The sequence below is a fragment of the Haliotis rufescens genome, unplaced genomic scaffold, assembly GCF_023055435.1.
Source record: "Haliotis rufescens isolate VD_foot unplaced genomic scaffold, xgHalRufe1.0.p SCAF_4, whole genome shotgun sequence".
Lineage (NCBI taxonomy): Eukaryota > Metazoa > Mollusca > Gastropoda > Lepetellida > Haliotidae > Haliotis > Haliotis rufescens.
Window position 1 is genome coordinate 46,310,317 of NW_025964112.1, and position 23,774 is coordinate 46,334,090.

The 23,774-nt window shown below is 38.9% G+C and overlaps 1 protein-coding gene and 1 long non-coding RNA gene across 2 annotated transcripts in view; both read right to left on the reverse strand.

Moving 5' to 3' along the window:
- LOC124152056 overlaps nucleotides 1–23,774 on the reverse strand; it is a 90,570-nt gene that overhangs the window by 8,858 nt on the left and 57,938 nt on the right. The window lies entirely within an intron of this gene.
- LOC124152045 (homeobox protein Hox-D4a-like) lies at nucleotides 181–19,046 on the reverse strand. Its single transcript, XM_046524792.2, has 2 exons — nucleotides 18,521–19,046; nucleotides 181–669 (listed from the first exon to the last, which is right to left on the reverse strand). The coding sequence occupies exons 1-2, from the start codon at nucleotides 18,954–18,956 to the stop codon at nucleotides 365–367; spliced, it is 741 nt and encodes a 246-aa protein (XP_046380748.1). The 5' UTR covers nucleotides 18,957–19,046; the 3' UTR covers nucleotides 181–364.

Below are 23,774 nucleotides of genomic sequence, written 5' to 3' on the forward strand. Positions count from 1 at the left end.
AAAACGGTAAAGAAGGGCGACCAGTTGTTCTTGAGCCTCCATTTTATAACGCTCTTCCGAATTTAGGTATATTCATCCACTCTCCTACCCACTCGCCGTGCCACTCGCCCTGCCACTGGCCCACAAATCCCAGTATCCACCGAAATTCTTGCATATCGCACAAATCACACAAATAATAAATCAGAGTAATAATCATATATTCATATTCTCATGGACGTGAAAAAAAAACATCTGAAGAAATATACATGTGAAATAACATAAATAACATGAAATGAGACACGGTGTGGTGTGAATGATATCTCTTTGGGAAATGCAATGAGCACTAGAGGTCATGAAATAGACATGCAGTATGATCGAAATGATGTCAGATAGCTGTCAAATCTGTGTGGGACAAGTCTATTGTATTTCCCTTCGAATCGAGTCCATTGTCCAACATTCTGGTTTTAGTATTGGGGAGCTTGTGTTCTTTCTTCCATTTCATCCTTCTGTTCTGGAACCAGATTTTGATTTGTCTTTCGGATAAACACAGGGTGTGAGCGATCTCAATTCGTCTCCGCCTTGTCAGGTATCTGTTGAAATGGAATTCCTTTTCAAGTTCCAGGATTTGGTGCCTTGTGTAGGCGGTTCGGTTCCTTTTCGACTCCGGCATCAAAGACACGGTTCCAGAGCCTGAAATGAAATTGAAAATCAATCAATAAAATAATGTGTCATTTTGTTGAGACCCGAACTCTGTTTCATATATTTTTCTGAAAAGAAAGAAATTATCTGGGTTTCTTTATATTATATATAAACAAAAAGTTAGCCTCTGAAATTAATTCGGCCCGTGAAGATTCGGGGTAGAACATGTCTTCAGCAACCCATGCTTGCCGTAAAAGGCGACTTTGCTTGTCGTAAGAGGCGACTAACGGGATCGGGTGGTCAGACTCGCTGACTTAGTAGCTCTTAGCAGAGATTCCTTATGATCATGTCCCTTCACTCATGTAACGCTTATGATAATGGAAAGATTGTTTCGCTTTTATTTATTACCATGATATATTATACATATACTTTAAAAACATACGTTTATTAATGATTTATTTATTATTTATTTATTTATTTCTTGCCTTTTTTGTGGACAGTAAAATATATTTTGTAAATATGTCAGATTGTCTTGAAAATGTATCATTTTACAAAAAGGCATTCAACAATTGATAAACGTGGTGATTCCGAGTCAGACAGAATCCCGATTCCAGAATGATGGAAGGGGCGAGTAAACGGGGATTGGTTGGTCAAAATAGCTGCTGGGTTTAAATAGTGCTTGACTGGATACCCCGGCTAAGGTCGACTATTTGACTGCAACAAGAAGCTTGGTGCTTCTCTCACACTATTAACGACTTGATTGTGTTGTATGGCTAAATAACTACAGATTCAGACAACCGATGATAAGTCGACTTCATTAAAACACGTAATATGCAAAAAACATGTTTATCACAATAAACGACAGCAGCTGACTTAATTAAACATAACATTTAAAATTGTCTTAAACAGGACCCTCGCTTTTCACGATCTTGTATCAATTTGAATAAAATCATAATTTCATCACATAAATTTTAATATTTAATGTTCAGATGAGGGGTCCCTCCCAGATTTTCATTCTCTCGGAAAACACAGTTCATCTGTGAAGCTGTCAATGGACGTGTTTGTTATACTTGGCCTTCGTTCTGGAGCGGCGTTTCGGAAGTGGAATATTTCATGTGTTGACAAACCCCGACATCATCATTAAATCTGTCGTACACACCTGTCACTCAAGCGCCAAGTACATTTTAATAAAGAAACAATAAAAACATCGTCTAAACTGTCTTCTTTTATGGCCTGGAAGTATGATTGGGGCCGTTGTGTCAAGTTTAAAATTAATGGTACGTTATAATGACACAGCTTTATTCGGAACCGTAGACCTTAGGTCATGTATTCCGCGTCAGTGTTCAACTGTGTACCAAGTGTTATGTTGAAGTTACCACAATACAACCCGACGCACAATCATTCACGTTAATACTGAGCGTCCGCCAGGAGAGCGGAAGGTTCGATCCCCAAAGCGTCATACCAAAAGACGTCAAAAGATGGTACTTGTTGTTACCCTGTCTGGCGCTCGGCATTAAGGGGCTAAAACAAGGACTGGTCGGCTCGGAGTCAGTATACTGTGTCTGAGTGGGGTATTCATGTTAAACTGCGGCATGGTATCCCAGTGAGCTATCACTATAAATCGGTATCAGTGCGGACCAGTACAAGCAGCCACAAACACACGCATACATGTGCATGCATGTCGCAATATAAGTGCAATAGTCTTGGACGCGGCGTTAAACCCCATTTCACCTCACCTCACCTCACGTTAATATTGTATCTATCTTCTTTAGGATTGAAGTTTAAGTATGTATCAATATTGTGAAACGTGTCCTTTATCATAGCATCTACGTATACGTTAAGTGGTATTTATACTAGAGGGGCTTTATAGAACGATCACTTTCTGTAACGATGTCCTTTAGCATGAACTAACCACGAACGTGGCGCTAAGATAGTTGTTTTTGTGATTGTGCCATATAGTATGAAGATACAAGTGACGTACCTAAGATCACTTTCTGTAACGATGTCCTACAGTATGAAGATACAAGTGACGTAGCGCTAAGATCGCTTTCTGTAACGATGTCCTACAGTATGAAGTTACAACTGACGTAGCGCTAAGATCACTTTCTGTAACGATGTCCTACAGTATGAAGTTACAACTGACGTAGCGTTAAGATCGCTTTCTGTAACGATGTCCTACAGTATGAAGTGACAACTGACGTAGCGCTAAGATCGCTTCATGGAACGACTGTGCCCTGTCGTTCATACAGCGCAAACACTTGTGGAAAGGCGCCCATTATGATTCAATGTACTGTGCAAAGCCATCGCGGATTTATGATTTATTGATTTCACTGTAAAAACTTATAACACACCAGGGGTGTTCGCTCTTCACACAGAAGACCTAGGTTCGATTCCACAAACAGTAACAAAATGTGAAGCCCATTGCTCGTGTCCACTGCTGTGATGTTGCTGGAATATTGCTAAAAGCGGCAAAAAATATTATTCGCTCTTACTATAACACGTCCGAATGCACTATGATCGGCGGGTCAAATACACATATTAATGACTCCTTAGACACGTCACTTTGTTCGAAATATGTCTCGCATGTTCAAACAGCTGTTAAGTCACGTGGGTACCTGGCTGGATGAGATGGTAATGTCGTATATGCAGCACGGTTTGTAAACTCCCCAGGGAGCTGAGAATGACATTCGAATGCAGACTGATCCATTGGCCCGGGTAAAAATAATGAATGGAATCTGATGCATTATAAATGGATTATATATCATACCATATCATATATCGACCCGCGAAGATCTTCAGCAACCCATGTTAAAGGTAAAAGGCGACTATGCTTGTCGTAAAAGGCGACTAACGGGATCGGGTAGTCAGGCTCGCTGACTTGGTTGATACATGTCATCGTATTCCAATCAATGGATTGTATGGTCCAGACGCGATTATTTACAGACAGCCGTCATATAGCTGGAATATTGCTGAGTGCGGCATTAACATCACATCACATCACATCACATCACATCACATTACATCTATTAAACCGCAATCCCTACCTCACTCACTATAACTACGTTTTAGAATCCGAGTGTCGCGGCGTCTGTGACAATGGATGCTGTTGACAGGTTTCAACGCTTAACTCTCTACCTGGAGTCCATTGTTCTTCAGGTATAATTTACACACCTGCGGGCCTCGTATGCAAATCAGCACATGGCAGACAGGAACATCGCCGTCTTCATTACGTTAATGTTCTGAATATTATTTATGCAAATATAAAATTAACGTTAGTTACATCGGAAGTACGGAAATACAGAGCCGCACAATATGGGTGGCCATGTGGCTAGCGGCGTCGCTTTTCTCACCTTCGGTTCGTGTTCAAGTCCACCTGTCACCCTTTGTGTGATATCCTAAATGTTTACGCTGTGAATACATGTAGAGAGACACATTTCGCCTGAACAATCAAAATTCCCGACACAAGAAAGTATAAACCGATGCTTGATGAAGGTACACACCCATGTCGGGTGGACTTAAAACGAAACAAATAGGAAATGGTTAATCGATGGCGATGTATTTTATACGGGTATCATAGTTGTGTTTTGAACCTTAAGTTAACAGTGTTTCAGCGACTGGCTACGTTTTGATAACGACTGTAATTTTATGGTCAAATCCAATACCGAGTGTGTACTTCTTTTGACCGATAGTTTCATTGATCTATAACAGGCAGACTCAAAAAGTTATTTCACTTCGTTGTCCTCTTACGGGTTGAAAATGGGGATTAAAGGAGGATAATATGAAAGGATTATATGAAGGATAAATATTTTCCATATTTGGAAGCAAAGAACGACATCGATAGTGTATGAGGTTATGTTATTTACAGTATACGTAATATGTCAATTTGGTCAGTTTTACAAACTTGCTTATCCATAGTGATTTTCATAGTGATTAGTTATATCAGTAATTAAAAAGACAATGATTCATTTTCAAAAAATGGTTTGGCAGGACGATTTGCAGGCACATTTGTCTAGTTAAACCGCTCCTCAACATTTAAAAAAAAAAATATTCTCAAAAGAAGATTAAGATCACCCGATGTGTGTACTTAATCTGTCATGAACACCCGATATTTCCATATGCATGTCTGTAGCAATGTTAAAGAATTCGGTGTTCTTTTGTTTCTTTTGAGTAGTATATAAACAAAGGCTGGCTCTTCTCAATATAGATACACACCGCATTATAATAAAGAATAAAGGATAAAGGCAGGTAGATATAATGGGAAGTCAGGAATGACAGGCTGTGATTTTATGTAAGAAGTATACATTGACGATGGATCAGTTTGTACTTATTTGTGATATGTATAAACCATTAAGACGTTTGCATTTCTTGAGACCCGTGAAGATTCGGGTAGAGAATAGGTATTCAGCAACCCTTGCCTGCCGTAAAAAGGCGACTATGTTTGTCGTAAGAGGCGACTAACGGGATCGGGTGGTCAGGCTCGCTGATTTGGTTGATGCATGTCATCGTATCCCAATTGCTAGGATTGATGCTCTTGATGTCAATCACTGGATTGTCTGGTCCAGACTCGATTATTTACAGACCGACGCATAAAGCTCGAATTTTGCTGAGTGCGGCTTTAAACAACAAACAAACAAATAAATCTGAAAATAATGGCTATTCTGGGATAAAAGGTTATCCCCCCACCCCCCCCCTTCTTGTGGTGTTGTCTTACGTAAATGTATAAAAATGTTTTAGACGGTTGTTACCGGTAGGGCAAGATAACAAAAACTTATTCGACAACTTGTATTCCCAATAATCAAGACATAAATTCATTCTTTTTGAGTCAGCTGAAAATGAAACTGTAATTAATTATCATTATATGTATATATCATGCTATGCTTATTATTGATTCTCCATAATGTTATATTTTCTCACATGATGATGATGATGATGATGATGATGATGATGATGATGGTTTTGTTACTTGGGCCTATGGTTTAGATTACGTGGTGAAAAACACCATACTACTCAAAAGAAGTTAACGAACATCCAATTTCTTTGTATGACTTTAGTGTTCTTTAATTTCTTTGGAGTAGTATATTTATTTCCGTTTTAATGCTATCTTCCAGCAGTAATACCTATACTGGCCAACTGTGTGTATTCGTTTAATCTTTTAAACCATCGTCCCTGGATCCGACAAATTTGAAATATTCAGTTAAACGCAACATTAACTGTACAATCTTTCACAACGGTAGTAAGGTGATTGTACGTTTAAAATTAAATGATGGGAAGATTAAAACGAACAAATGCTACTGTATTACCAAGAAGAGTCTATCGCTATTGTACTTGACAGATATATTTCAAAACATGTTGATTGACATATAGAGCCTTTTCAAGATATTAGTTATTTCGCACACCCCTGTGTGCAATGAATGCCTATTCATATAAAAATATTAACTCATTTTATAATGCTTTAAACGAATATTAAAAACGGATTAAAAATTTCCTTTTACCCAAACCACATATTATGATCATATTCTTTTGAAGTAACCCCTCTGGGCTGTCTGAAATCAATTATCCAAATTTGATATGCCCTTAATTCCCTAAATACTACGCATGAGTTCACAGACAACGAGAACTGGCGATTGTTGTTTCTCGTGAACACCCAACAGTTTTAGATCTCCACAGGGGAGATTTGAATCTAATAGAATTTCACAGACGCGAAACTCAACGAATAAAAGATTCATATGCTCTTGTAAGCTAAGATCTGTTGTCGATTGCACATTGACATCATTGTCGTCAGTGACATTGAGTTTGGATTTCAACCCTTCTGTCGCTTATTGACAACATATGCATCGCCATGCTGTCTGAAAATTTTGATAAGTGTGTTTGATATCCTGGTTTGGATGTGGTCCTTGTGATATTGACAAGTCACAGCTGATGGCGTTTAAACATGTTCAGTTAAACGCCGGAGGGGTAATCTGAGTCGAGTATTGAAATATACATCAATAGATTTCAAACCACGTTCGTAATTGAGCACCTGTGTATATTAGTGTTGGTATGTTGTGTGGATATTTCTCATGCATACGAGATATTTGATTCCGTGTGTACATAAGAGCAAGTGCAACGAATCAATGTCAAAGTTATTAACTTACGATTTACACAAAAAAACTGCCTTGCGTTTTATGTGAAATCGATTTTGTTTATGCACATGTTGCCAAACCTGAAGTATATCTACTTCCAAACGCCATACAACTGGAGTAGCCAAATGGTTAAAGCGTTATCTCTTCAGCATGTTCGATTCCCGACGACACGTTTTCATTGTATCATGCGTCAATATTTCTATCAGCGGCGAAACATTCCCGGCGGTGTGGGGTGTGGGGTGTGGGGTGTGGGTGTTATATAAGACGAAAACGGGTATATTTAGATTACTTGTAGGGCTGGGGCGGGTAACTCGGGTACTCGGGTCGCGTGGGTCCCGAGTAGGATCCGGGTACCCACAGTACTACCCGGACCCGTGGTTAGTCACGAGACATATTGTTTATTGACAAAAACTCACCAGAGCTCGGTGGTTACACAACAAGTCGCTAATGTTCCCATTTCTTTATGATGATGCACACATTCCTTATGACTTGTATATGTTTGAGTAAAGATAAAGCTTCAGTCAACTTCAGTGTACGCATGATTTGATCGTTTCATAAGAGACCACATATCTATTATATGGTCTCTGGTTTCATACATGTATCTAAACAGTTTTTGACAGGGCTGCGGTTAAACTATTCTCAATTCGACATTGTGTTCCCAACTCTTGAGACCAACAGTGGGTACGCGGGTAGGGTCGGGTAATAGGGAGTTGGGTAACCGGGAAGTAAATTTGGACTCGTACCAGCCCTATTTCTACTGTTGAGCTTCAACGTCTGTGTATACTGAGATACTATTTCAGTGTCTCTATAATATCTGCCCTTTAGGATTAGGGAAAGAATAGGTCACCAGACCACTATACAGGTCGTTATTCTCATAAGAGGCGATTAAATAGTGGATCGGGTGGACAAGACCCTGACTTGGTTCATTGTGTATCATCATACCAATCACTGGATTGTCTGGTCCTGGCGGCCTGGATCGTTGTTCATGATATCACTCATTGGATTGACAATTCCCAAGTTGATTATTTACGGACCGCCGTCATATAGCTGGAATATTGATGAGTGCGGCGTTCAACAGTATACACACACCAACACGTTTTACAGTCTGTCGAAAATCGAATAATATAGGGTGAAATGTTTTAAATGTATTAGCTTTTCCTTGGTGTTATCCATTTCGTTTTGAAAACCAACATCAATGTCTGGACGATGTTCAACGGAGCTAAATAGAATGAAATTCCTTCAAACTTGATAATAATTAACAACCTTCTCCGTCGTGTGTCACACAACGATTAAATGAACTTTAGTTAAATTTAGTCACTGAAATGAAAATATTAAAAATATGTTTGGTTAGATTGTCTTTAAATATACATCTGTTCATTTTCGAAAAATCCCTACTTTTCAGACTTGGCCTGTTGTCGAAATGGTTGGGATTTTTCGGATATTTATGTTTCAGAGTCTGTTTGAGGTACAACTGTATAAATATATATTTGTGATGTTTGGTTAACACATGTTTCGTCACTGATATTCCGTTGGGTGGTATCAGAATTGTAATCGTAAACTTTCATTATCGATGTGTGGACCAATCATAAAACCATCTGTTGATCGTTCGACACCTGGAGCTGGATGTTGTAAGAGGGAGAGACAATTTATTAATGTGTCGTTTATTGTGTCCCGGTTTTCCAGCATATTTTCAAACCTAATCATACCACATCACTCACGTTACGGATGTTAACAGTTTGTAAAATTAAATATCAGTTAAATTGTGTGATAAATAAAAAGTTATTTTAAAAAAAAAACATCCTCAAATTATTTTGTTCTGAAAGACAGTCGGGCTGTCTAGATTTGCTAATTGCACAGCCTTGGTGCAAGTCTATAAAAACAGCATGTTGGTATTTACTTTTTATTGAACTAATCGGGTAGACTAACATCTAGTCTCAAAAATGCCTATAAACATATCTCACAGAAAAAAACAGTTGTTAAATTATCTTAATAAAAACAATAAAAAGTAGCCCAGAGATTTTTGTTTTCAGAAACTGCAGTAATCTAGACTTGCCAAGCATTATAGACTTGCATGAGCTGTATTGGATATATTTGTATCAGGGTCTGTATGACAGACTACTAATCGGGTTACACTCATATTTTATTTTGTATCAAAATATCAACAAGCGTATATATCCTCCTCTGTCTTTAAATAGACAAAACGACATGTCATGTCACCACATTTAGTATAAAACGAGAAATACATTGTACATGACAATATTCGTTGATTATCTCAAATGCCATCTCGAAACAAAGAACTTTTTTCAACACGTTATTATTACCACCACCGAATGCAGGAGAGGGTATTGCTAATTCATTACTCGGCCGCAGAGGCTTTTATCGGTTCCGACAAGCCTGCTAGGGTATTTATTATTACAACACCCTGGTGCGGATCACGCATCGCGTCACAATTTAATCTCATGGTGAATATCATATTATTCTTTTATGAAGTCGTATCAATTTCATGTGAAATACACCAGGGGGGTTTCGATGGGGATGTGGGATAATCAAGCAGGTTTAATCCTGTTATTTACAATATATCTGTGAACAAAAATATTATTTTTAAATATCGGATAATATTAAAGCTTTCTTAAGTTGATCACACGAAGGGGTGTTTGTTTACATACACAGCGTTAATATTTAACAGCCGGTCGGTATTTCAACTGGGGGGGGGGGGGGGGGGGGGGGGGGGGGGGGTGCGAATATATTTATCGATTGATTAGGGGGTAACAGTTTGTAACAAAGGTACTACAAACATTGATTGTCTTTTTATTTAATCGTAATTGGTTGAAAATATATACGTAAGTTAAATATGGACTGATTCCTTCATATTGAGAGGGGCTGGACTTTCGTTTGTGTTAATTCAGAAGTATCGGAGTAAGTGCAGTCTTTGTGTGAATAGTGAGGTTATTTTGTTTTCTTTGATAGGCATAATGTGTTCATCCATAAATTCTTATCCTTACTTAGATGTTAGTTTTGTTATTGCAGATTTGTCATAAACTATTTGTCATAAACCCTATTCTTGATGATGGACTTTTACGACCTGCATCACTTCGGACTTTCCTCCCTCTTTAAGCAGACATGCAGTGATATAACTGGAATACCCATCAAAGCGACGTTAAAGCCAACTCACTCACTCACTCGTGATCAGTGACGAGATCAGTGACACAATACGCATGTGTACGACTTCGATATTCATATATAGGCTATAAAATCTGTTTGCAGTAGGATCATATAGTTAACCCAAACTCCTTGTGACTCGAAGTATCATTTTAGACGATGTAATTGCAGGATCCCGGACTACCTACCGCATGGTCTAGGGTCGCTTGTCTCGAAATACTTATTACTCGAAGTATTCTCGTGGTTTAATATATCTCAATGGAATACATTTGCTGTTTTACGAACTCGCTCAGGGAGAAATATGAACTAGAAAATCAATTGCCATTTGAACTTCTTATACCTATAGAGCCCATGATTCTGACATTTGAAAGCGCGAGTCAACTGGTCAAGAAAGTTCACTTTCCTTCAAACGGAATATGGAGAGGTTGTAGAAATTGTTAGCCAGCTAGGGACAATTGCTTTTCTTCAGCCATTCAACAAAAAACATACTTTTCCGCACTTCAAGGCATTCATCCTTACCTTTTACACAAGAAGAAAAACCAATTTCACACTTAAACAAAAATATGTCATTAGAAAGTAGTAAAATGTGAACACAAGCCAGTAACTAATGTTCAACGTTGACAGTCTGTTCCTCAAGTGAAACAAATGGTTATTTATCGCTTGGGGAGCTGTTCAGGTGAGGTGAAATTTGGTTTAACTTCGCACTTAAGATTATAACACTTATATAACGACGTGAATGCACGCGTGTGTGTGTGTGTGAGAGAGAAAGTTTTGTGTTTCTATGTCTGTTTGCTTGTACTTGTCCGATTTAATGTCACTTTTATAGTACTAGCCCACTGAGGTATAAAACTTTAACGTTGATACCCACTCAGACACAGTACTGATTCAAAGCCGACCAGTCTCTGTTTTAGGCCCTTAACGCCGAGCGCAGGCAGGGTAACAACAAGTACCATTTTCAACGTCTTATCCATGCGAATGCGACCTTTATAATCATATGCCTATCATCGTCTTGCAAGTAGTTTAGGTTGAACCGAATCACCGAACTGAGTTTTTCAGCAACCCTTTCTTGCTGTAAAAGGCGACTATGCTTGTCGTAAGAGGCGACTAGCGGGATCGGGTGGTCAGGCTCGCTGACTTGATTGATGCATGTCATCGTATCCAAATCGCCTGGATCGATGCTCATGATGTCAATAACTGGATTGTCTTGTCCAGACTCGATTATTTACAGACCGCCGTCATATAGCTGGAATATTGCTGAGTGCGGCGTTAAACAACAAAGAGTAAAAAACAGCTCTGCAATACGTCTTGCGCATGTAAATCATTTTTCCAGCTGTCGCTCCAGACAATTGTTGTGTTTTGTTATTTCCTGGTTACTTGGTGAGAACACGACCATCATCATTAATACTCACATGTCACGAGCAGGTGTTAAAATTATGGGATAACAGTACATCTAGACCCTGTACGTAGGTACAAGTGTCCTTACCAGACATGTTTGCATGATATCCGGTTATGCATTTCAGATAATTCTGATTGGACGCTGGTCATATTTTCTTGCCAGTTTCAGCGCTACTAAGACCGACAGATGTCAGTGACAGCCGATGACTATTTTTTTATGAATGTCTGTTTCCTTTCAATTTTTTTAAAGTAGGGATACCTTATCCAAAGACTCCAACCTCGCAGGGGGCACGGGTGGCCCAGTCGTCTAAAGTGCCGCGAGTCGCTGTGAGTTGTGTCCCTTGGTCGCGCCAGAAACCTATGATTGTGGGATCGAATCCCGATTCACCCCGATTATGTTTCTAGGCTTGTCAGCACCATATCCGTGCTCGTGGGTTTCACCGAAGTGGTAAACGTCTGAGACCTGCATCACTTCGGGCTTTCCTCCCACATTAAGCTGTCACGCCGTGATATAACTGGAATACTGTTAAAAGCGGTGTTAAACCCAACTCACTCATTCACTCCAGCCTCACAATACGGAATAACCAGTAACCGTTTTGTTGTGGGATTTGGTAGCCTAACATTTAGTCTCTGAAATATTATATTACACAATATCCTTCTTGATTTTAAAAGGGGCGGTCGGGTAGCCTAGTGGTTAAAGAGTTCGGTCGTCACGCCGAAGATCCGGGTTCGATTCCCGACATGGGTACAAGGTGTGAAGCCCATTTATGGTGTCCCCCGCCATGATATTGCTGGAATATTGCTAAAAGCGCGAAATCCATACTCACTTACACTTGGGCAACCCATGATTGTCGTAAGAGGTGTCTACCGGGATCAGGAGGTCAGGTTCGGTGACACCAGGTGTTCGCGAAAAAGCTAAATATGTCCTGCTCCACGAGTAGCACTGCCAATTTTCATTAAAAAATGAAAATGTCATTGCTTTTTAAAGATCTTCAGCAACCCATGCGTGGATCGATGCTCATGATGTCAACCACTGTTTTTTCTTGTACAGGGTCGATTATTTACAGACCGCCGTCGTATAGCTGGAATATTGCCGAGTGCGGTGTTCACAACAAGCAGTTTCTTTCCCTTTAACGAACAGTGCAGCATATTGTACCGTTAAACAAAACGTTTACTTACGTGGAAACTAACCAGCTTGGAAAGTTTACTACATGCTTCTTGCTTCCCTTCTGCCCATGCAGGTACGTTGCAAGAATCACCATAACAGTAAAATGAGCACATGGCGCTTGTTATGCGTGTGTGTGCAATGTGTGTCAGCTGAGTGTGTCGGCTATGTGTGTCGGAGTGGTACATGCCTCAAATATAACCATACCTTCGCCGTAAGATGATCTAGAACTTAGGACAACAATGTTGATTGCCCATTATAAGCGGACGGTGATCTGTGACTGCCATGCTTGTTTACCTTGTACATTTCAGGTGACAGGTTAGATAGCATCAGCTGGCGTTGACGGCCAGACTGATTGGTGATATGTACAACTTGATTGACGTTGTCAGTTTCAATGTGTTCACATTTCATGGCCTGTGCATTAAGGCTGACTGTCAATGGTTTGAGCGGATTGTTGGTCAGGGAGTGAAGCTGCTTATGTTTTGCATGGGATGTTCATTGTTGATATATGTCATTCTTCGCGTTTGGTCAGCTGACAGTTACCTGGATTGACAGGACACTTATGGCTTGTTGGTAGCCATGTGTCTGGTGTTTGTATGCACGTGAATGAGACGGGTAAAGATGGAGGTTTTGCTCGAGGGTGTGATAAATAACGTCATTATGTGTGGTAGAGTGAGAGAAGGCATCAGAGGAAGGATGAAGACGGAAGGAAGAGATGTGCGTGTTACCGTGGAGGTTGAGACAGGTATATCTTGCTTCTAAAAGGGGGAGAGGGGGTGGCGTGTGAGAAGGGAAAGCGTTAGATAGAGTGCGAATGGGGAGGGGTATGAACGGGAGAGATATAGTGGGACACGAAAATGAGACGGGAGAGACCGAGAGATAGAGACGTTAAGATGACAAAGAGGGGAAGAGGACCGATGAGAGAGGGAGCTGTATTCCATAGAAAAGGGAAGATACATTCAGATGTTATGCGTGAGAGAGGAAAGGGAGACGGGAATGAATTCTGTGATTGTGGACAAGAGACGGGGTTGTAAGAGAGAAGAAAGAGAGACTGGGTGTGAGAGAGAAGAAAGAGAGACTGGGTGTAAGAGAGAAGAAAGAGAGACTGGGTGTGAGAGAGAAGAAAGAGAGACTGGGTGTGAGAGAGGACAAGAGACAAGAATGTAAGAAAGTTAGGGAAAAGTGGCGGGGATGTATGGAGATGAATTTGAAACAAGGTGAATTGAGTGAGAGAGGACATGAGACGTGGATGTGAGAAAGAGAGAGGAAAGATATACGAAGATGTATTCTATGAGGGATGAAAGAGAGACTGGGATGCATGAGAGAGGAAAGAGAGACGACGATGTATTCTATGAGAGAGGGAAAAGAGACTGGATGCATTCTGTCAGAGAGAGAAAAGCGACATATAATCTGTCACGCAGCGAGAAGAGACGCGGAGAGAGAGAGGGTGACTCTGAGAGAGAGACACGGAGAGAGAGAGGAGGGAGGGAGAGATCTACGAGAAAGCAGGGCGGAGAATTATAACTTGTGAACAGTACCTATTCAGTAACCGATGGAATATAAACGTCAGCTGTTTGTCACAGACCAAAACCAATATCATGCCCATCCTCGCCGCTCATGATTCATACCTTTTGTGACAAACAATGAACATTTTTTACCACCTGATGCGATATTTATTGTCACCGATGTTAGCAAACAATAAATCATTTCGGACCACTCGTTTTCCATTCTTTACATGATTTTGCTTTTAATATCCCCAACTTCACACACAATTTACATTTACATGTTTCAGGTGATGAAGTCATAATGCATAACATGTCATAAATCTGAAATATTTAGATGTTTTTTGAGCGTGCTCCAGCTCATGAATGTTTATTTCAACTAACAAGCAACATGTTTGTCCTTTCCGGATACAAAATATGAAACGATTAATGAAATATAGAGATAAATTTTACAACTTGCATTTGATTATTGTGTTTCGTGGTCGGAGTCACAACTTGTAACAAATTTGAAATTTACATTCGTAGAAAAAGTATTTGAACGTAGCAGCGGAAACAGTGTTGATTTCACAGCGGGAATGGATGACATTTCACAATAGACACTTATACATTTGAAATGGACATGCCATGAAATATGTGGAGCCTTTGAATGCAAAACATTTTTCAATTAACCACACTTGATATTTGCTCTGTGTTAAAGATGTAACGGTTCAGACAACTTTGTGTGCACTTTTAAATTGAATTTTCCATTTTCCAGACGAATTAAATATATGGGTAAGGTGTGGGTTACGATAACGCGCTGGAAATGGGGGAATCCTGGACCAACATTAATTTTCATCAGTGGTACGAATCTTGGAACATATATGTATCAGCCATTCTTGGTTAAAAGGCAACGAAGTTAATTTTATGATGCTTAAAAATCACACTGCTGATTCAAACTAAACCCTCGCATGTATCGCGGTTGGAATAGAGACCGCGACAGACATTAAATAGTCTGGAAAATGAAGCCATGGACGGGAACAGCTTCATGATAAATGTCTCACTTTATAGTTTGTGATTAGCCTTGGGCTAAACATGCACGCTCTTCAACCGTTGTGCTTGATTATGCCTAATCCGTGCCTCTTGAATTCCCCGTAATTTAACTAGAAGTTAAATAACTGGGTATGTAAATGTTAATCGACAAGAGAAACGTCGACAAAAAAATCAACATGATGAATATAGCATTGTGTTGTTCAAATCGCGTATTTTCACCTATTGAAGTAATTGAGAGGGAATAGTTCGCTAGCGAAAGCAATAACTTATAAAAAAGACAGACGTGTCATTAATATTTACCATTGTCGTGGCTCCAGTTTACAATCCTATCAAATTAGCACATTCCCAATCTGCAGCTGGCAGATGCAACACTTAAACAGTCATGCAGATTCTATCAATCCTTTTTTCATTACTAACTCCGTTTTTATTGATTTTATAACTAATTCATAACCTCGCCCAAACCATCGACTCCCAATACCAGCGAGTGCCGTAATGCCAACGATTGAAGCTATCCATCAAGCATTACGCTTTTATCCGCTGATGCAGACGGGGATGAAGAATTAGCTACTTCTAATCGCCCAAACGCTGTAACCTGTTAGCAACAGCTCGTTATTGTTGCTGTAAATTAAGTAGAGCAAGAAAAAACCCAAGATGGCTAAGACCCTGTTTGGGGAGCCCTTGTATAAAAGGTAGACGAACAAATAAAACATACACGTCTTTGGGGGTCCGATGTCAGCTAATTATCAGATAGTTAATCTGCGCTATGAGACCGTAGTTTGTTACGCTTCGATGTATATGGTTTATTTTGATTAGGTTATGCTAAACCCTCTATAATACTCTTGAATAGATTACTCAACAATTAATTCCTGTATACACCGTTAGAGGGGATAATAAGACGGTAGTGTTGCCACGTCGCGTGCCTAACGGTTTAGCGGTTTGTTATATTATTGTGATGAGAACGTTCGCTTTGGATGTGTTAAGGGTATATTTTTGGGGTGTGGTTTGACGAAGTGTGGATTGGGTAGGCTTAGGATGAGTTGGATTTGGTGATACGGGTTTGTACTAAGATAAATGTATTCTTAAGATATCACTTTTTTCAATAACGGCAACAATCAATTTTCAACAATTTGTAAACATTTTTATATACGTATCTTGTACCAACATTACATATTGTAACACATTCTTTACATGATAAATTACTCAACTCAATAGATAATTGATTCACAAATATTATGAGTGTACATGGTTACAATTTAATGTGTTATCATATAACACCACACAAGTACCAAATATTACTTAAAACCATATATCAGTACCACGTAGCGACATCGGTTCAGGCAAATCAAGATAATCAGGATTGGTGCCCAAGAGGTTGAAATTCACACAAAGTCAGAGAAACAAGACCATCAATGCATTTATATAACCAGCGTTTGTTTTATCTGTTAACTTAAAATAGAACGATTCGCTTCAATTACATATTTTTTTTAAAGTATTTTTAAAATTATTTTTATTACTTCACTCGTTTTTAACGATATCAGATGTAAGTTTTAACATTGATATATTATGGTTACTTTATGCTACATTATATATTGTCTGTATAAAATCACACGTTATAATATAAATGTACAGCTATCACAATGACACGTATGTTTGGGTGAAAACCACACATTGTCACCCAATTCATTATCATGATAATTAGGTTTGACATTAATGGCTTGCAGTATATTACCACGGTGATTAATCATCAACTTTTCACACAGGGACGCTATATCGCGCGTAAGTTAAATTTCACCAGTAATACATATGCCGGGTAAACAAGGTGTGGAGACGATGCCGGAACTTCATAAAACAAGGAAACGTCGGTAATCGCGTCGGCATCGAGCCGTTAAGCGTTCACCACATCACCTGACGTAGTAAGCAGGATGTGTTGTTGTAGAAAGAGTAACCACACTGCCCTAACAACAGCTGGACATTTGGGATGGACATGAATTCCTACCCCTGTAGATTATATTTCAAGAGGATACGTCAGTACTCTGACATCATTGAATCCGGATATCGGTTCCACGTGAGAGGAGTTGTGTAGGAAAACAGTTTTTACTACAGACAGTATTAATATTTATTTGAGCGTACATGATTACAAAGGAAGCTTGTGTTCTCAAACAACAGTTGGGAATTATTGTCGTCACAATTATCTTTTTATAAATAAATGAAAGGTTGATTGAATTTTCCTCTTAAAGGTACTATTGTTTGGCTATTTTTAACGAGATTGGAGCAGAGGTGTTAGAGGAAAGTTTTGATTTTTTCCTGGTTTATGGTTTCTCGGAGACATATCTGTTGACATTTCTGACTGTAACGATTAGGTGTGTTACAATCACTCTTTATCTCATAGCCGTAAAACAACATTCAGCTATTTGTAATAACATGATCGATATTTAGAGTTCGATAGAACATCCCTTGACTATTTGAACTTAAAGTACTGTAAGGTCAGGATTAATGTGGAATATGACATGAAGTTATTGTTGAATATGGATAATATATATCCCTTTGAAATGTGTTTACAAAATGACCGACGTGTCCCTGATGGTACTAAAGTATCATCTAATTATTCCACTATCTTAAGTACCATTGATTCGTTATCATTTCCTCATTATTCTGAATCGTTATGGTCTGATATATGAAACAATATGAAACACAATCAACTGTTGTTTGTGAGTCTAATAAGGCTCAATTCTCTCACAACAGTTATTAATCATATACAGTACATGGTAAACATATGGGATATATGAATATCCGTATTAACATTGCTGGAATAATCACAGATGTTTTCTTTTGCACACTGTCTGCACTGGTATCATGTTTAATGCTTATATCTAAAAAACTCACATCAGACTATGTTTTTAGAATTAAAAAAAACATAACTTTGCTTGGTTATAAGGATTGGTCTCAACATAACAGTGAATAGATAGTTTTCAGGTCTCAGTAGTTTTCAGGTCTCAGTAGTTTTCATAAAAGATATTTGAAACGGTTTGGAAGTATGTGTTTGGATATGGGGTGCATCTCGAATATGGCTTCTAAATAGCATTAGATTCCCCAAACTGTTTTGTACATTTTTAACCAGTGGGACATTTCGTAATGGATACCATAACAGGTCTTCATAGTCATTAAACTGTTTGGGACATTTCACATATGGGACAAAATCAAGCAGTGTAGTTTTAACTGGTGTTGAATTCTCCAAACTGTTTGGGACTTTTTCAGGTGTATACATTACACGTTGGGTCTAAAGTATAAGTTTTTTATATTGATCACGTAGGGAGACAACTAACATTGATCTCCTTCCAGGTATTGATAGGAGTCGAGCTGTTGTACATTTCAAGGTAGATGCACACACAGCACTAGACACCAAAAACAGACTGACCCAATTTTTAGTTATAGGTAACTCAGCACAGGATTTCATAAACGGTATGAGATGACCTATGAGACTCCCCAATCTGTCTGAGACATTTTTTTCAATTATGGAACATATTTCTCACCTGTTGTTGTTTGTGATTTCCTCATCCAAGGGTAAATGATGGGCTGTCCTCCGTTTTTCTCCTGCCCACATGTGTTTGGCGGACTAGATCCTGACCCCCCGGTCGATATCGAGGAGGGTGGGGGATGGCAGTGTGTGGCAACGGACGGAGGGCTGGGGGACATGGAGGGCTGACTGTAGCCGTTAACACACGAACCGGCGTTGGAGTGTCCCTGGGATACGCTATTACAGGCGAACGGTGAGCCGTTAGGTGATTTCCCTTCATCGTAGCGCCGATGGGACTCACTGTTCGTATTGTATCCGAAATTCGAGAAACTGGCACGATAAAAGTCTGCTCCATGTGTTGGTATGTAACTTGATTGCGTATATTCTTCGGTTGGGGGAAATTTCGGCTCTGTGTACGAGCTGGGGTTCATCAAAAACGAACTCATGGCCATTAATTTTGGCCGAATCGGCAGTAAATAATTCGCCGAGCGAGTTTCTCTTGTATTCGAGTCATAAAGTCCCTCCCCTACTCTAGCGCGGCAAGTCACGTGATAGCGGCGACCAATCAATTTGCAGCCCCGTCGAGTTATGAATCACTGTTGACAGCCAAAGAGCACGAAATTTACTGTATCCCTTAAGCAATTGAAATCGTTCATGGGATAATTGCCGCGCGGCCATTGAGGCTGATAAACACATCAAATCGGAAAACGATATTTCTATTGTTTGTAAACTTGAGTGATTGGCGATTGGCGGGCATTGTAGAGCGCTTTCGTAGGGATTCATCGCTAACCTGTTCGGGGGCCCCTAAATTTCTTTTCGATAGGTTGGGCAGCGGTCGTCGCTTTCATACAGCAATAAATTTTCCTCAATCAAAGCAGGTGTTGAAAATCACTCGCACATGGACAGGATTTAGTTTTGTTAAACAGATTTGTGTCCAAGTGATTTATTTAACTCGCACTCGCGTTGTCCACTCGACGATGACCAGCGGTCAAGCGAAATGGAGTTTAGACCCAACAGACAAACTGTTACGTCATAAGAGACACCGTTCTGTTAAAATGGTTGAAATCGGGAATCCAATCTGAAGTTTGTCGGTATTATTAATGAATTTCCGAGACCATCTCGGATGGGGACAACCGAGGACTGGTTTTATAAAGTCTCTTGGGGACACGCGCCAAATAATTTAAAAGGGAAAGCCATATTTGCAAGATGTTGTGGAATCGTGTTAGACGGAATGCATTTGTTTGGGATATCAGACTGAAATGTACAAATTGCCCTATCTCGCTGTTTGACAAGTGGCACAACTCTGGGATAAGATTGGCGCTTGCTCAGCTTGTGTCAAAAACGGACAAAGAAAGAAAGAGAAAGTTATATTCCACCACTAGCAACTGTTCAGTCAGTCATTCCGAGACCTGGATCTCGGTTCCCTGCCAACTTCGGAATATGCTCAATTACAAAAATAATATATTGAATATCTTTATACAAATCAACACCCGAGTTGTGTTTCGACTGTTGTGTTTTCTTTTGCCGGTGTGCGAAAACTGATACCTACTGTGTCAAGCTTTTTAAAAAAAAAACACAAATCGTTTAAAGGGGAATTTTCGTATGTCACACTGCTGTTATATTCCCGTTTGATTTCACGTTTTGTTGTTGAAGACATCAATTGTAAACATATAAAGAACACCCTATACCAATTCAATGTTCTCGTTGTGAATATTGATTTCGTGGTTAATTGTTGTTACTTTCGCAACCATAGTCCGATTTTATAACTATTCAGAGCACGTGATTTTTAAAAAAAACACCCGTTTATAATAATTTAATCCTAAAATAACCTTTTCTTTCTCAGTCATAAATATACAGAGAGTGTTTGGATTAAGTTTGGTATTCTGTAAATGCACCCAGGTAGGTCCATGTAAACACATTCAAAATCATTAATAAATGATTAATGATAAATGAATACATGATAAAATATTTAAATTATTTTGTCTTACTGCAAAGGAATCGCACATATTTGCACAACATATATAAATATAACCGTTGTATTTTTTGTATAAATAAACCCAACTATAAACAACTTCAGCAGTTGTGTCTTTAACTACGAATACCCTGACAACGTCTGTTTATAAAATGCATACATCAAGTAAGAATTATTTTCTATACTACTATATGTAGTATTGTACAATTATTAACTGTTGCCCGGCAAAGCCCCACCTCCCTCGTTTTGACACGCTAAGTACTCCGTAATTACTTCCCTTGTATAGTGCAATAATTGTTATGTCTATTATAGTTCCAGCGTGCGACGGGCGTGTGGCATCGACTTAGACAGGATTAGGTGTATATGAATATGTATTATCCTGTTTGATTAATGTATAGGCTTCTGGGAACGATACACATATTAATTGCGTGTTAGACTACTTGAGACAGAAACGAGAGGATGGATTAGGTCAACGCGTGGCGAGGATGTCTCGGTATTCTCTGGTTACAAGTCCCGGCTCCCAGCTAAAGTAACCTGTTAAACCACGTAACGAAGACGATTAAACATACTGTAACATGCCTCTGCGGCTGTAACGAATGTAACCACCTCCGCCATTTTGCATGTTTCAAAATCATTATTCTAATGATAATTTATTTTTTATAGCTTGTGATGATTATTTTGATGGTGGTGATAACGATTGTGATAATATCATTGTTGATAAATTCAAACGTTTACACTGAGAATTATGAGTCTCGAATATTTGCCGAAACAGATTCCATAGGGTGTTAAAGGACAAAACAGCGATAACCTTATATGAATGGATCACTGAAAATATGTGATAACACCAGGTGTTCGCGGAATGGGACATCACGACCTGATCTTCCGGTAGCACCCACCACTCACACTTTTTTATTTAAACATTGTTTGTTTGTTCGTCTGGACCAGACAATCCAGTGATTTATAGAATAAACAAAGATCACATCATTGTGATACGATGCCACGCTGTGTATCAACCAAATCACTGAGTCTGGCAACCCGATCCATTAAAGTAATTCATAATTATGAAGGTAATAATAATAATAATAATAATAATAATAATAATAACAACAATAATCACGTTCAACACTTATTGTAGTGCTGCAGAATAAAGAACACGTCTCGTATGTATATCAATGTCAACTATTATTATATTTATTTTAATATTGTGCATGTTATCTTTCATTCTTTGGAGAATGTATTTCCAGCAGTGTGTCTGGTCATTTTCAGTGTTCAACAAGAACCAACACATTTGACATTTAAGGCGATTTTGATTAACATACTATTCGTAATGCGATACGTTAATTACGCAAACGGATATGTATGTGAGCCTATTTTCAACATGCCCCCTGACCTTTCGTGAATAGAAAACATTTTTACAAGCAGCAAACAGAGACACGCTCCTAAATGTCTATTGATATTTCATATATGATGTAAAGGCTTATGTAAACTACGCCAATGGAATTGTGTTCACATAATTGTGTGAATAATTGAATGTGCATGTAGATAGTAATTTGAACGACACAGACAACAATATAGCCGTACGTTTTGTCTGTTCTCTGTGTAAAGATCAAACCCCTTATCAAGACAGCTCAGAAGCTACTTATGTTTTTATATATGTGTATTAGTGTGTAAAAAACTTCAGTTAAAATTTAAAATCTTTCCCTTGCAAACATAGAGGCTGTATAACATTGCAAACGTAGAGGCTGTATAACATTGCAAACATAGAGGCTGTATAACATTGCAAACATAGAGGCTGTACAACATTGCAAACATAGAGGCTGTATAACATTGCAAACATAGAGGCTGTATAACATTGAGGACAACAAGCACCCTGGGCATTACGTTTTAGTGGAATTACAAAGTAATTATGGAGCTTTGAAATTTCAAATTTTTAACTTTTACTTTGATTTTAATCTTTTTTTCCAAATAAATCAATATTAACCCAACGGGGTCCATTTTCAGTCCAATTTAAAACATTACAGTTGAACTCTTTTAAGAAAGGATAAGAAGGTATCAGATGAATGCTTCTGAACGGTATGGACGACACAAAGACTCACTTAACATTAATTAATTGTTATACGCCCCCTAATGGCACAAAAACACAAATGGTAACAATGCAAGCAAAGCGAATAGTCTACTTATACAATTTGCGATACGATAATCGAAAATATATGTAAATATAAATATTTCAAAAAAATTGTTTTCAAAACGTTTTGGATTCTCACGTCGGTACATTTGATCTACTTATCTAATATAGGAAAACAAATATTAGCATCAATTTTTTTTTTATTCAATTGATAATCGTTATAAATTCAATAAGGTTGGAGACAATGGAAATATTGGTGTGTTGACGAGCTGTGATGTTTTTTGTGCCCATTTTTGTATTATGAAATTAGATCTGCTGCTATGAAATAACGTACCCTCACCATGATGAAGAAACACTTTCAGTGTCAAATGAGTCTTATATAATTCCCCAAAAGATAACCCAGCTGTTTTCATAAACAATTGCATGAAACAAAAGCCATCAAGGTCAGTTCACGCCTCTGAAGTGTATCAAGACGATTGTATTTTTATTGGCACATCCGCGGCAGAACGCAGACACGACGTCTCGGGTGTCTGCGTGTTGAGGCCGTAAACCCCGTCACACGTCAGGCAAACGTCCTTCTGGCGGACAACACTGTCCATGGCTGACCTTTGTGACGTCATAACATACCCAGGGATAAGTCTCGCCTCGGGGAAGATCTCCCGCGAGATGAGTTCAAATCTTGAAAAGGTTTAAACAGAATATGATTTGATCTTCCTGACTTAAGCTTGTCTTAAGGACGGATTGTTCTTCGATCAACTATTCTCATTCCTTAATCCGAACCTTCTTGATATATGACTCGGTCAGCGTAGACAATGAATGACGTAACGTAAACACTTGACTCTTGTTGGGGGGCGTGTGTCACATGACCTCTATGCCCCGTGCAGAATCCCGGGGGATGACGGAATCTGATTATGATTAATAGAAACAACAATGCAATTGACTTCAGTGGTTGACGACGACGTAATGTGACGCAGATATCTGTTGACCTGTTCACACCTCGTGCCAACAACAATAGCATCTTCATCTTTGACCGGTGATTCAGAAACATGTCAACAATCCCAGGTATGTTTTCTCGTGGGATGGTCGTGATGCGCATGTGTAATCGTAAAAAACAAGTGTAGCCAGCTGCCATCATGAACCTTTTTTGAATGTGTGTGATTTTAAAAGTTGTAT